The sequence below is a fragment of the Suncus etruscus genome, chromosome 1 (assembly GCF_024139225.1).
Source record: "Suncus etruscus isolate mSunEtr1 chromosome 1, mSunEtr1.pri.cur, whole genome shotgun sequence".
NCBI lineage: Eukaryota > Metazoa > Chordata > Mammalia > Eulipotyphla > Soricidae > Suncus > Suncus etruscus.
The window spans coordinates 152,983,844-152,998,577 of NC_064848.1; the positions used below are offsets into that span (position 1 = coordinate 152,983,844).

General features: G+C 50.7%; 2 protein-coding genes across 2 annotated transcripts in view; one reads left to right on the forward strand and one right to left on the reverse strand.

Annotated features, from left to right (window-relative positions):
• The window catches only part of KIF1C (kinesin family member 1C), a 32,762-nt gene extending 28,709 nt beyond the window's left edge, over nt 1-4,053 (reverse strand). The window contains exons 1-4 of the mRNA XM_049774301.1: nt 3,934-4,053; nt 1,230-1,362; nt 743-819; nt 22-201 (exon numbers count right to left, since the gene is read on the reverse strand). Coding sequence (XP_049630258.1) covers nt 22-201; nt 743-819; nt 1,230-1,335 — 363 coding nt within the window. The 5' untranslated portion in view covers nt 1,336-1,362; nt 3,934-4,053. The remainder of the gene's footprint in view (nt 1-21; nt 202-742; nt 820-1,229; nt 1,363-3,933) is intronic.
• Nucleotides 4,054-9,034: 4,981 nt separating this feature from the next.
• INCA1 (inhibitor of CDK, cyclin A1 interacting protein 1) lies at nt 9,035-14,522 on the forward strand. Its single transcript, XM_049776079.1, has 6 exons — nt 9,035-9,117; nt 11,941-12,054; nt 12,870-12,909; nt 13,206-13,396; nt 13,770-13,926; nt 14,115-14,522. The coding sequence occupies exons 1-6, from the start codon at nt 9,035-9,037 to the stop codon at nt 14,250-14,252; spliced, it is 723 nt and encodes a 240-aa protein (XP_049632036.1). The 3' UTR covers nt 14,253-14,522.
• Nucleotides 14,523-14,734: the final 212 nt, after the last annotated feature.

The window sequence follows — 14,734 nt, forward strand, 5'->3', positions numbered from 1 at the left end:
TGGCAGGTCCCAGGCTTGTACCTGAGGCACGATACCCTGCTGCCCTGGCTCCTGCCGCCCCATCATGGTATAAGATTTTCCAGCCCCGGTCTGCCCATAGGCAAAGATGCACACGTTGTAGCCTTCAAAGGCATGGAGCAGCATCTCTTCTCCGATGTCCCTATAGACCTGCTGCTGAGATGCAAACTGAGGGTCTTCCGCCTAGATAAAAGAGAGGCAAGAAAGAACAGAATCCTAACTCATCTTAGTCCTTGATGTCTAGGTTCCAAAAGTCTTACCCCCATCACTGATAATTATCAAAGGTCATGTGACTCCTTACCCCCATCATGGTCCTAATTATCACTATGGATCCTATCCAGTCTCCTAACTATCCTAATTACACAAAGGAATTCTGCCTCTTCCCATTTCTTTTTATTTTGTTTTGTTTATTTTAGGCCACACCCGGCAATGATCAGGAGTTACTCCTTTCTCTGTAGTCAGAGGTAGTGCCCAGGGGACCAAATGGGATGCCAAGGATTGAACCCAGGTCAACCTTGTGGCAAGCACCCTACCCATTGTACTATTGCTCCAGTGGCTCTCCCAATTTCTGATACCGGTCCAATACTCCAACCTAATAGCTCTACCCACACCCATGCAAGGATCCTGGGTCCTAACCAATTTTACTTCCCAACAATGTCCCTTCCCAAAGACCTAAATTCCATATTCCTCACTGCTTAGCTCTCCCCCAGCCCAATGACCTCACCGATGTATGTGACCAATAGGAGTAGTCGAAGGTGAAGCTTTTAGGGGCATCCTTGCTCTGTTTGGGATTTATGATGGCTGAAAAGGCAAAATATGGGAAAGGGAAGAAAGTCCAAAATCAGTTACATCCTCACTGCACACTCTCCCATAAGTCCCCCCAGAATCCAGGCATCCCACTCTCCACCTCTGTCCTCTGTCCTAATTAATCTCTCTCTTTTAATACTCCCAACCCCCTCCTGTTACCAAAGCTAATTTTGGCTCCTAGGACCCGCCCATTGGGCTTGCCTCCTGGATTGGGCAATGAAGGGCTCCAAGCCAACATTCCCCCTTCCCAGGGACTGGAGCTCAGAAAGGCCAGTCCACCCCAGCCCCCACCCTTACAACTAGCACCTGCTCGATGCCCACTACACCCTTTTCCTGTAGGGTTTGTCCCACAGGATGAGCCTGCATAGTAGACCCAGACTGCCCAGCCCCAGGGATTCACTCACAAGTGGTGCTGCCTTGCATGCTGACCACACACTTGGCATCCTGGCTTGTCTCACGGGCACTGAAGGGACGAACCCTCACTGCCACTTTCACGGAGGCACCAGCCATAGCTCCAAATCTGCCTACCTTCCTCAGCTGGAGGACAGAAGAAGAGATCAGAGGCACCCAGGAGACCCAAACATTGCCTCTAGGTTTATCTCAGTAATCTCTCAATTCCCATTCACCAGCTGCCTATCCCTCAAGAATCTAACTCCTAGTGCTCTGGGTTTCCTTTTAATGTCATTCTCATCAAAGATTCCCAAAAGTGTTTCTGCCTCTCTCCCCAACTATATCCCAGCTGTCAGGGACCTTAGCTGTCACCCCCAGTTACCTGGTATACTGGCCCGAGACCTAGGGGTCTGTATAAGGTCTGGATGCCACCAGCACTTGTAGGGAAAGCCCTATCCTACATCTGGGACCATATTAGTTGTGGAGGAAAGAGTGATTAGAGACACCTGTGGCTCCAGAGTTATGTCTTGAGTTCCAAGGTTGGAGAGCAAGGGTCTAGGGTAATATTAAGCAAAGTCCCAGAATTCAAACCTCTGGAATGGCAGAAAGCAAAGTGAATCCAAGGGTAGGGCTGAGATATTTTTATTCCTCGTCACTCACATTCAGAAAAGGGGAGAGAGAGAGAGAGAGACAGAGAGAGAGACAGAGAAAGAGATAAAGACAGGCAGGACTAGGCAGAGCAATTCAGAGAGTGGAACACATGGCAGAGACATTGAGGGTGGTTGAAAAGGGGAAGAAAAAGTAAAAATCAGAAACTTTTTTTTTTTTGGTTTTTGGGCCACACCCTGTGACGCTCAGGGGTTACTCCTGGCTATGCGCTCAGAAGTTGCTCCTGGCTTCTTGGGGGACCATATGGGACGCCGGGGGATCGAACCGCGGTCCGTCCTAGGCTAGCGCAGGCAAGGCAGGCACCTTACCTCCAGCGCCACCGCTCGGCCCCAAAATCAGAAACTTTTAAGAAAAATGAGACATAAGACAAAGGGTAAGACTGAGGTTATGCTCTGAAGAAAACTATGGAAAAAAAAAAAAAAACGATAACAAACACAGGAGATAGGAAAGAGGGGTCTGGGGCAAATGCACAAATTGGAAGTCCAAAAGACAAATGAAGAGAAATAATTCCTTACATAAATTAGTCCTAAAATCCCACAATGATGTTAGCTGGGAAAAGAAACCAGCCCCTACCTAGGGCCCACACATGAGGGAGAGATTGCTGATGGGCAAAGTCCAAGGGCTGAAGATACAGCCCTGGACTGGGATCCACAGGGCCTGCTTGTGGCCCAAGCCCCTTGCCCAGTCCCCAGCACTTCCTCCTCAGGATCTAGGACAATGGAGAGAAGAGGGTGGGGTCATCCTGTCTCCTTAAGACCCACACCAACCCCCCAGGACTCCTCCATGAGGGGGGTTCCAGAATGGCCTTGTCTTTATGGGGAGCAAGAGTACAACTGAGATCTCTTTCAAAAGGAAAAAGAGGGGAAATAAGCAAAGAGGTCCCAGTATCCAGCCTAGGGCGAATGCTACAGCGTCCGTGGCCCTGAGGAAGGTGCCAGATTAGTCCAGGAATGTGGGTGATCGGGTGCCCACACCCTGCAAGGATGCTAAGCAGCCCACGCCCACGGGCAGAAGGGTGGAGGCCTGAGGAGAAATTGGGGACATCAGCCCCCCTTACTGTGGCTTCAAGAGCTCTAACCCTATCCTGCTGCACCTCACCTCACCGGGCTTCCAGCCATGGAAGAAGAAGAAAGAAGGGCACTAGTTTAGACTCGGGGCAGGTAGCAAGCAGCCAAAAGGAAATCACAGAAACTGTCTCAGGAAGAACAGCCCTGAACCCCGAGACCCAGGCCTTGCCCAGGGGTGCAGACACGCAGGACCGCACCGTCGGAGCTAGTGGGGTCAGGGAACGGGGCGGGGTGGCGCTGCCCAGGGGAGTCCAGGGCTGTCCGACGCCGGGGCCCGCCGGCCGGGGCACCGGAAAGGAACACGGGGTTCGGCGAGGAGCCGCGCCAGGAGTGGGGTCACGGGGCACTGGCCCAGAGCGGAGGCCCCTCGCCCACCCCGCGAGCGCCTCTCCCTCCACGCGCCCCACCCCAGCCTAGGGGGCCCTGGGACCCCGTCCTCCGCCCCGGCCCAGCGACGGTCGCCTCCAGGCCCGGCTGTCCCGCGCCTCCGAGCGACAGAACGCCGCGGGCCTCGCTCGCGCCCGCCCGCCCGTCCAGCCCCGGGACCCCGCGGCCCCCGCGCCCCCCTCGGCCGGGCGCACGGCATTCCTCGCGGCGCCCCTCCCTCGCGCCCTCCGCAGCTCCACCCCCGCGGCGCCCCGCTCTCACCTCGCCGCGCGGGGCGACCTTCCCGGGAGCCGGGGCCCGAGCGGCCAGCCCCCCCCCGCCCCGTGGCGGGTGCCGGTGCCGGTGCCGGGTCCCGGGGCGGCGCGCGGCGGGACTCGCGCCCCGGGGGCGGCAGCAGCAGCGGCCGGCGCCCGCCCGGGCAGCGCGAGCTGGGGCGCGGGAGCGAGCGCGGGGTGGGTGGGTGGGGGCGCGGGGGCGCGCACGCGGGCGGCGGGGCGCGCTGTCTCTCCCGAGCCGGGCCGGGAGGGGCGGGGAGGGGAGAGGGAGGCGACGCCGCTGTGGGGGGCCCGGCGGGGGGAGCGAGCTGCGGACCCACCGGCACGAGCGGGACGTCAGGGCTGGGGAGGGTCCATGGCGCGAGAGGAGCCGGCCGAGGCGACGGCAGGACCCTGCAGGGCCCACAGGGCCCCGACCCGGGCACGTCGCCGCGGTCGGAGGCGCGCCCAGGGGCGGGGCCGGGCCGGATCGAGGGCGGGGCTTGTTGTGGCCACGCCTAAGAGTGCCGCCTCGGTCCCGCCCCTGAGGCGCCGCCCGCGCCCTCGCCGCCGCCACCGCCGCCGCCGCCTTCTAGAATCCTCCTCGCAGCTGCCTCAGGTGCCTCGGCGCCAAGTGCGGGCGGCCTCTCGGGCGCTCTCTTGACCCTGCCCGGCTGCCAGGTTCGTCAGGACGAGTCGGCCCGGCCGCCGGCCTCTGACTGGCTCCTCGCGCCTCAGGCCCTCTCCCCTGCGGGCGCTCTCATCCGGGTTCCGCCCGGCCAGGCCCAGTCAGATGGGCCCGTCAGGTGCGCGACCCCGGCCTCACGCGGGACGCCAGAGGGGGCTTCTCGGCTGCTCCCCGAGTCTGGCCGCGCCTCGGGCCACTTAGGCGGTCCCGCCGCTCTTCCTCTGCCTTGTTCTTTTTTATCCCCAGCAAGACAAGACACCCCGCTGGCGTCCTCTCAGCAGATCAGTTCGCTCCTCCAGACCCGACCCCTCAGACCTGCGGGGCCTCTCCCAGCCCTGGCAGCAGCACTTTGGACACTGCCAGTCCTTTCTTCTGGAAGACAGAACTGTCCCCCGGCTGATCCGGCCCTGAATAAGTGTGTCCCCTGGGTTGAGGAGGTGGGGGCTCCAGCCACACCTGCAGCGCTGGGGGCTTCGCGCAGTGAATGGAGGGTCGCTCCCAAGTGTCGAGTCTTCCTCCGCACCCAGCCCCTTGAACCCTCTCCACCCACCACTCCCTGCCCGTTTTCTGTCCTCTTTCGCAAACCTTTCTTAGTTGCCCTTGACGAACTGTTTAACTCTAAATTTCCTACTCTGTTGCATTAAATAATTAAAGATGGAGGCTGATGGAGGTGGATGGATGGAGGGATTTTTCTCTGCCATCCCAGGCTACGTGGCTCCGCAATCCCCATTCAGCTGGCGGGTCCCAGGTTTAGGTGAAGGGCGGAATCACTCATCCAGAGACAGGCATCAGGAAGCATCAGCTTTATTCAGGCCCTATCCACCACATGTGTGGCCTATATCATAACCTTTTAAGCACAGCCATTCTTAGCTAGCCCTGCATCTTAACTCCTTTCAGCCATCTTCCCTTTGACCTCCATGCTGGCCAAAGACCAAAAAGGCCGAGACCCTAATCCCCTGGCTCAAAGGCTTTATCTACCTTTTCCAAGACCCCTCCCAGGAATGGGCGGGGTCTTGCAGGTAAGGTCAAGTTACCTAGGGAGAAAGGGGGCGGGGGTGATGCTTCACTATTCCATTCCTGTTCCGTTCTTTCTTTTGCCTACTGCCAATCTCCGCATTTACCTAGCATTTTGTTATTTAAGATTACTCTCAGCTCAGTGCTCAGAGGTCGCTCCTTGTGTTGCTCAGGGTGTCAGAGATTGAACCAGGCTGGGCACTCCAACTCTTTGAGCTATGTCCCTAGCCAAGACTTAGAATTTGTCTGTCTGTCTTGCGGGGAGGCCATACCCATACCCAGCGGTACTCAGGGATTACTCCTAGTTCTGTGCTCAGAAATCATTCCTGGCAGGCTTAGGGGACCATATGGGATGCGGGGGGGGGGGGGTAGAACCCTGATCAGCCTTGTTCAAGGCAAAAGGCCTACCCACTGTGCTATCGCTCTCTCTGTTTTGGGGCCACACCCCCAGTGTGCTAAGGGTTTACTCCTAGCTTTTTGCCAGGCTTGCAAAAAACATTATGTGCTGCAGGGTCCACTGGGTGCAAGACTAGAGTCCTATCCACTCTACTATCTTTCCAGCCACTGACCCTATCCCGTGATTTATTTTTTGTTTGTTTTTGTGCCACACCCAGGAGCGCTCAGGTGTCATTCTCAGCTGACCCAGGGGACATAAGGGGATGTGGGGGGAATCAACCCTAGGTAGGCCACATGCAAGACAAACACCTTACTCTCAGGGCCCGGAGAGACAACACAGCGGTGTTGGCCTTGCAAGCAGCCGATCCAGGACCAAAGGTGATTAGTTCGAATCCTGGTGTCCCATATGGTCCCCCGTGCCTGCCAGGAGCTATTTCTGAGCAGACAGCCAGGAGTAACCCCTGAGCATCGCCGGGTATGACCCAAAAACAAAACAAAAAAAAGAAAAACAAAAGAAACAAATGCCTTACTCTCTATGCTGTCACTCCAGACCCCTATTTGTCTATTTGTTTGGGGGCTACAGAAGTTAGGGGTAACTCTTGGCTCTGCACAAAGGAATGGCTGCTGGCAGTGCTCAAGGGAACATACACAATGCTGAGGATAGAACCTGAGCAGACCGTGTGAAAGGCAAGTCCTCTACCCACTGCACTATCAGCCCCCTATATCTTTTTGGGGGAATCACACCTAGTGGTATGGTGCTCAAGAATTACTCCTGGCTCTGAGCTGAGGAATTACTTCTGGCAGTGCTTGAGGGACCATATGGGGTGCCAGAGATGGAACCCAGGTCAGCCGCATGCAAGGCTAATACCCTACCCATTGTAGTTTTTGTTTTTTCGTTTTGGGGTCACACCCAGCGGCAAGAGTTATTCCTGGCTCTGCGCTCAGAAATCGCTCCTGGCAAGCACAGGGGACCATGTGGGATGCTGGGATTGGAACCACTGTTAGTCCTGCCTCAGCTGCTTGCAAGGCAAATGCCCTAAAGCTGTGCTATCTCTCTGACCCCCCACTATAGTATTGCTCTGACCCCATCTATATATTTTTTCTTTGAGTCACACCCGCAGTGCTCAGGGCTTACTACTGTCTCTTCACTCATGGATCACTCCTAGTGGGCTCAGACCATATGCTGGCATCACATGTGGGTTGGCTGTGTGAAAAGCAAGTACCCTACTTTCTGTTCTCTCTCCAGCCCCTAACCTAGATATTTGATCTAACTTTTTGTAGTTAATTTCCATTTTCAAAGCATCATGGTCTGAGAAAATAGTTGGTAGATTTCTATTTTAAAGATTTTAGGGACCAGGGGCCGGGCGGTGGCGCTGGAGGTAAGGTGCCTGCCTTACCTGCGCTAGCCTAGGAGACGGACCGCGGTTCAATCCCCCGGCGTCCCATATGGTCCCCCAAGCCAGGAGCGACTTCTGAGCGCATAGCCAGGAGTAACCCCTGAGCGTTACCGGGTGTGGCCCAAAAACCAAAAAAAAAAAAAAAAAAAGATTTTAGGGACCAGAGACATAGCATGGAGGTACAGCATTTGCCTTTCATGCAGAAGAACATTGGTTCGAATCCCAGCATCCCATATGGTCCCCCAAGCTTGCCAGAAGTGATTTCTGAGCATAGAGCAAGGAGTAGCTCCTGAGCACTGCCGGGTGTGATTTTATAGAAATGTTCTGTGGGGGCTGGAGAGATAGCACAGGCTAGTAGGGTGTTTGTCTTGTATTGTACGCAGCTGATTCAGGGCAGACGGTGGTTTGAATCCAGCATCCCATATGTCCCCCAAGCCTGCCAGGAACAATTTCTGAGCATAGAGCCAGGAGCAACCTGAGCGCTGCTGGGTGTGACACAAAAACAAAAAAAAGAAAAAGAAATATGTTTTGTGATCCAGGGTCTGGTCTATCTTGGACAATGACCCAAGTGCACTAGAAAATAATATATACTCAACTTTTGGGGATGAGAGGGCTCTATTTATGTACATTAATCCCATCTCATTCATTGCTTTTAAATTACTTTATTTAAACATTGTGGTTACAATGTTGTTCATAATACAATTGGGTTTTTTTTTCCATAGTTGCAATGTTGTTCATGATTGAGTTTCAGTCATACAATATACAACACCAGCAGCACACATTTCCCACTATCAATGTCCTCCGTTTCCCCCTGCCTGACTCTAGGGCAGATACTTTTCTTCTGTCTCTCTCTCCCTTTAGTTTTCCTTTTCAACACTGTTGTTTGCAATATTGTTGCTGAAGAGGTATCATGTTATCACTTTATCTCCTTTTAGCATCCAGTTCTTGTCTTTTTGTTTTTGATCCATACCTGGTGGTGCTCAGGGCTTACTCCTGGCTCTATACTCAGGAATCACTCCTGGCAAGCTTGGGGCAGGAGTTTGCAGAGGGCATACGGGATGCTGGGAATTGAACATGTGTAAGAGAAATGTCCTATCCTCTGTACTATCCCTCCAGCCCCAAATCCCATCACTAATTTCTTCCTGCAAGGCCAGTGTTTCCTTGTTGAGTATGTAGCCTATGTAATTTATCCAGGGATCATTTCTGATAGAGGAGTGTTAAAGTCTTAGTATTGTTGTGTTCTGTCAATATCTTCTTTCATGTCTATTGTCTTCACTTGTTTTGAGTATTTTGACGGTCCATCACTAGGAGCATATTCATATGTTATGAATGTTTAAGAATATGAGTTGTTGGGGCTGGAGCTATACCACAGTGATAAGTATTTGTGGCCAAAACAAAATGAACCCCGGTTCAAATCCCAGCATCCCATGCTCCCCTGAGCCTGCCAGGAGCAATTTCTTTTTTTTTTTTTTAAATATACAAAATCTTTATTTAGGGGCCGGAGAGATAGCACAGCGGCGTTTGCCTTGCAAGCAGCCGATCCAGGACCAAAGGTGGTTGGTTCGAATCCCGCTGTCCCATATGGTCCCCCGTGCCTGCCAGGAGCTATTTCTGAGCAGACAGCCAGGAGGAACCCCTGAGCACCGCCGGGTGTGGCCCAAAAACCAAAAAAAAAAAAAAAAAAAATCTTTATTTAAGCACCATGATTACAAACATGATTGTAGTTGGGTTTCAGTCATAAACAGAATACCCCCCTTCACCATTGCCAATTCCCACCACCAATGCCTTCCCCACACCCAGGAGCGAATTCTGAGCGCCACCGGTGTGGCCCAAAAACAAAACAAAAAAAGAATGTGAGCTCTCTTTTCTCTTCCCAGATCTCTAGATCTGCTACTGATATCATTTTGTGAATGAATTTTTTTGTTTTCCATTACCTTCCCAATACAGATGAGGAGACTGAGTTCAGATACCCAGCCCCATCCAAATACTCAGATGGAGGAAGAAGGGGAAATCATCATCCCCTTTGCTAAGTAAGTCCTCTCCACTCAGTTGGGACGATGTAGACAGGATGGATGGAAGAGTGCATGTTTAGTCCTCACTAGAGAAGTAAGAATAAGGAGCAGGAGGCTCAATGTCTGGTCTCAAGAAGATGATGATTTACACATTTATTTAACAAATAGTTTTGAGGGCTGAGAGATAGTCAGTGGGAAAGGTATCTGCTTTGCATATATCCTACTTGGGTTCAATTCCTGGCACCTCACTTAGGGTCCACAAAGCCCTGTCAGAAATGATCCCTGAGTACCACTGGATATAGCCAAAACCAAAAAGTATTGAACTGTATTTAGTACTGAGGAATTAGCAGTTAGATAGGGGTCCTGCTCCTAGAGCTTATATTTTATTTTATTTATTTACTTATTTTGGTTTTGGGATCATACCCAGAAGTACTAAGAGCTTACTCCTGATTCTGCATTCAGGTAGCACTCCCAGTAGGTTTGGGGGAATCATATGGGATGCAGGAGATCAAACCTGAGTTGGCCACGTGCAAGGCAAGCTCCTACCTATTATACAATTGTTCCAGCTCTAGAACTTATCATTTAGAAGGCAAAATCAAATAAATAAACGAAAATATTTCAGGGGCAGGGGCCAGAGAGATAAGATGGAGGTAAGGCATTTGCCTTGCATGCGGAAGTTCAATGGTTCTAATCCTGGCATCCCATATGGTCCCCCAAGCCTGCCAGGAGTGATTTCTGAGCATAGAGCCAGGAGTAACTAACCCCTGAGCATTGCCAGGTGTGACCCCAAAACAAAACAAAACAAAAAATATATATATATATGTATATATATAGATTTATTTCAGGGGCAAAAGAGATAGCACTGTAAGTAGGGTATTTGCCTTGCACATGGTTAGCCACTGTTTAATCCTCAGCACCCTATATGGTCCCCTGAATCTTCCAGGAGTGATCCCTGAGTGAAGAGCCAGGAGTAAGCCCTAACCACAGCTGGGTATGGCTCAAAGCAAACAAAAAATAAAAACAAGAATATAACATAATAAAATATAGATCTTAGAGACATAGGTTAAATAGAGTGATTATAGATAATTGTTCTAGGAAGATGATATTTGATTAAATAGACTCAGTTTGAATAGAGATGATATCTGAAAAATGAGTAGCTAATCTTATAAAAACCAGAAGTTGAAAGAGGAACAGAGGGGGCCGGGTAGGTGGCGCTGGAGGTAAGGTGTCTGCCTTGCAAGCGCTAGCCAAGGAAGGACCGCGGTTCGATCCCCCGGTGTCCCATATGGTCCCCCCCAAGCCAGGGGCGATTTCTGAGCACATAGCCAGGAGTAACCCCTGAGCGTCAAACGGGTGTGGCCCAAAAACCAAAAAAAAAAAAAAAAAAAAAAAAGAAAGAGGAACAGAGATAGTACAAAGAATAAGGTACTTGCTTGTGTGCTATTTACCCCAGTTCAATACTCAGCATCACATATGGTCCCCAAGCACCACTTGGAGTGACCTGAGCAAAGACCCAGAAATAGTCTCTGAGTATCACTCTAAGAGTGTGTAGTCTAGGGCCCAGAGAGATAGCACAGCGGCGTTTGCCTTGCAAGCAGCCGATCCAGGACCAAAGGTGGTTGGTTCGAATCCCGGTGTCCCATAAGGTCCTCCATGCCTGCCAGGAGCTATTTCTGAGCAGACAGCCAGGAGTAACCCCTGAGCACCGCCGGGTGTGACCCAAAAAAAAAAAAAAAAAAAAGAAAGAGTGTGTAGTCTAGGTTGTGGCCTAAACCCTCAACTCCCCTCAAAAAAGAAGGAATTGTGAGGCCAGAGTAAGAGTACGATAGGTAGGGAGCTTGCCTTTCACGTGCATCCCATATGGTCCCCTAAGCCAGCCAGGAGTAATTCCTGAGTGTAGAGTCAAGAGTAACCCCTGGGCACTGCCAGGCATGCACCCCCCCTAAAAAAAAAGAGGGGCCAAAGTGATAGTACATCAAGTTGGGTGTTTGCCTTGCATATGGTTAACCTGGGTTCCATCCCCAATATTCTATATAGTCCCCTAAGCACCACAAGGAGTGATTCCTGAGACAGATCCAGTAACCCTTGAGTATTGCTGGGTGTGCAACACCTAAAACAAAATGGAAAAATAAGGAGGAATGGTTGTTTTGTTGGTTCACTTCTGAGCCACACTTAGAAGTACTCTGAGGCTACTCCTGGTTATGTATTCATGGGTCATTATTAGCAGTGCTCAGGGGAACACATATAGTGCCAGGAATCAAATAAGAATTGACTACATGAAAGGCTCGCATCTTCATTCCTGTATTTGCTCCTGTCCTGAATAACGGATTTAAACACAAAGATTTGGAAAGATCATTCAGCTAGTAGGGTATTTGCCTTACAAACAGCAACCCAGGTTTGATCCCCAGCACTGCATATGATCCCCCAAGTACTGCCAGGAATAATTTCTGAGAGTACAGTCAGGCATAACTCCTGTACACCTCAGGTGTATCCCAAAACAAAAAGTAAATAACAAAATGACCCAATAAAAAACAAGCAGCAGACCAGGTTTGATCTCCAGCATCCCATATGGTTCTACAAGCACCACCAGGATTAATTAATTCCTGAGTGCAGAGCTAGGAGTAACCCCTGAATGAGCATTTCCAGATCTGACCCCAAAACAGAACAAAATTATCTACCCACACCCCAGTTCCCATATCCTTTTTAAATCAGATCTCACCACCTTCATCAGTTAATTAGGGGATACAGAGATAGAGTGAACCTAAGATTTGGAGAGACAAGGCATCTGATGAGTCTCTGGGATGAAAAGCCAGAATTCACACTACTTTATCTTCATCTCAGATGTTCCAGAGTTGTCAGCCGAATTTCAAATACCTGCTTGCCTTCTCAGAGTTTAAGTCTGACACCCAAGAATTATGAAGACTTCTTTTGGGAGAACATGAGTCAAAGGCCCAGGTAGGTAGAAATACAGAAAAAGAAGCTAACTGAAGATGGATTGGTGAAACTCAACAGTTTCATTTGGTTTGGGGTTGTTTGGAGGCCCTGAGTGTTTGGGGCTACTCCCTATCCTGTCCTACCAGTAGTACTCAAAGGACCAGATGGTGCCATGGATAGAACCAAAATCAACCACGTGTATGTCAAGCTCATTAACCCCTCTTCAGTCTTTCTGGCCCTAATTGTTTTTGTTTTTGAGACTCTACATTTTTATTTTTTGTTTATTTGTTGTTTGGGGGCCACACCTGGCAGCACTTGGATTACTCCTGGCTCTGTGATCAGAAATCACTCCTGGTAGGGTTAGGGGACCATACAGGATACGGGGGATCGAACCTAAGTCAGCCATGTGCATGGCAAACACCCTTCCCACTGTCCTATCACTCCGGTCCCATTTTGATTGCTTTTATTTATTTTTAAAATTATTTGGAAAGGGACAGTGCAGGGATTATAATCCAGAGCGTTACACATATAAGTCAAGTGCTCTACTACTAACAGGATCCCAGTTCAGAGGCTCTACAATTTTATGTATGTTTAGGGGGTCTTGGAGGTTACATCAGATGGAGCTCCAGAGCTAGTCTTGGCTCTGCTCAGGAATAGTGCTCAAGGGATCATATGCAGTGCAAGAGACTGAACTGGTATCAGATGCATGTACAGTAAGTGTCAAGAGGCTCTACAATTTTAAACCACATAAGGACTTAGAGGGGTTGGAAAGTTCTTAGAGAAACAGGATTGATGACAGTATCCTCTCTGCATTTAGCTCTTTTTATGCTTTACAGCCTCGCCTGGATGGAGGAACAGTACATTCCACCCCCACTGGTATGAAAAAACAACAACAACAACAACAACAACTGTGCTTCAACACTTATCCTTTCTGTTAAAATAGTACCAACTGCCACCTGTCCTCAGCTCTTCTGACTACTGCTCCCTTCTGTTAACCCCAAATAATGAACTGACTGGCTTTCCTTTTCATAAGTCAATCATTATGTTCTCCAAAGCACAGCTATATTTTCATGATCTGGGCTTTCCAAGACTCTTCACTATCTATGTTAATCCAAGTTCCCCTGAAATACCCAACTCTGGTCTCTAGCTCTTTTTCCCATTTCCCTAAACAGAGAGTCTCTGGTAGCTCACAGCCTGACCTGTATCGCCCAGAAGGGCTCCTACCCCCTGAGATGCTTTGCAGAAGAAAAAGGAGATCACATGTGTCAGGGATGCAGCAGGGAACGGGAGGCATCCCAGCCCAAGTAAGGGCTGTCACTTACCACCTGGAGGATCTAAGGAGGAGACAGAGAATCAGCGATGAGTAAGGAAGGACATCTGGGCACTGGGAACCAAGCAGGGTCAATGCTGACAGGGAGGAGGATGGTTTGAACCTTGAAGGGGTGGAGAACTTTGAAGGAACTGGGTAGTTTGAATCAAGAACTTTATGGGATGGAACCAGAATTTCTACAAAGTGGAAATTAGAAGGGAACTTGGGTGGAAAAGTGACAGGAACTGGAAGAAATGGAAACTGGATCACTGAAAATAGGAAAGCATAGCAAGGTGACCTCAAGAGTCCCAGGACTGAAAATGCTTCAATCTGAAGGGAACAGAAAGTTGGGAATAGAGTGTCGGAAATCACATAACAATACCTCTGGCCTTCAGGCACTTCCTTCCTAAACATAATGTCTCCACAGACTGAAGAAGGCCCAGTGGGGCAACTCTGGGGCTGTATCTGTGCCCCTAATGCTTGATGAAGGTGACTGTAGATTCACCCAATGTCCTGATAGAGATGAGGAGAGAGCACCCTATCCACAGGAAGAGGACCATTGTCTGAAGCCTGGAAGGGCCCAGGTATGATTAGAGAAGTACTTAGTGGGATGGTAGAGGGTGATGTACATACCTGGTCTTGCATGGAGAGAGAAACGAAGAACCTGGTTGTATAGATGGATTTCAAAGGAACCAAAGCACCTGGGCTTGGGAAGTAGGAAATTTCAAGACCTACCTTTTATTTATTTATTTTATTTCTTCCCATCTTACAGCTGCTTTGGTCTCCCTGGAGTCCCCAGGACCAGGAGGGGTCTTGCTCTTCCCGGCAGCACGTTTCCTACAGCACTGACACAGCCAGTGAGAACCCCCTTTACAATTCCTGGCGGCTGGAGCTGCAGTCTGAGGAGTAAGGAGAAATTATCCCAGTCCAAGAGGATGGCACCGACTGGAACCCAAGTCTAGCTCTCCTCGCTAGCATCGCCTCAGTTTCTGGCATCAAGGCATTTCCCTTGACTTCAGCCTCCCCCCGCCCCCCAACTTCCTCTCCCATTAAATACTCCCCTCCCCGGAGTATCACCTCGCAACCCAGCTCCACTAAACTCCCCACCTCCTGTTGTCTCCCAGGCCCCGCGGCCTGTAACTTCGTTCTGCCTGTTCCATTAAAAAGTAGAGTAAGTTGAGCTTCAAGCCGTCCGCTCCGTAAAGCAGCGATGAGACCAGGGGGCAGGGGAGCGATTTTTCCTCCAGGACACGTCCAGAATGGCACCGGTGTGGGTTCCCGACACTCAAGGAGGCTGGCCCGGGAGAACGTTCTGCCTTCCCCAACACCGGCAGCCCCGCGAGCCCCCTTCGCCAGTCGCCACGGCTGCCGCCCCGGAACCCTGGCGTCCGG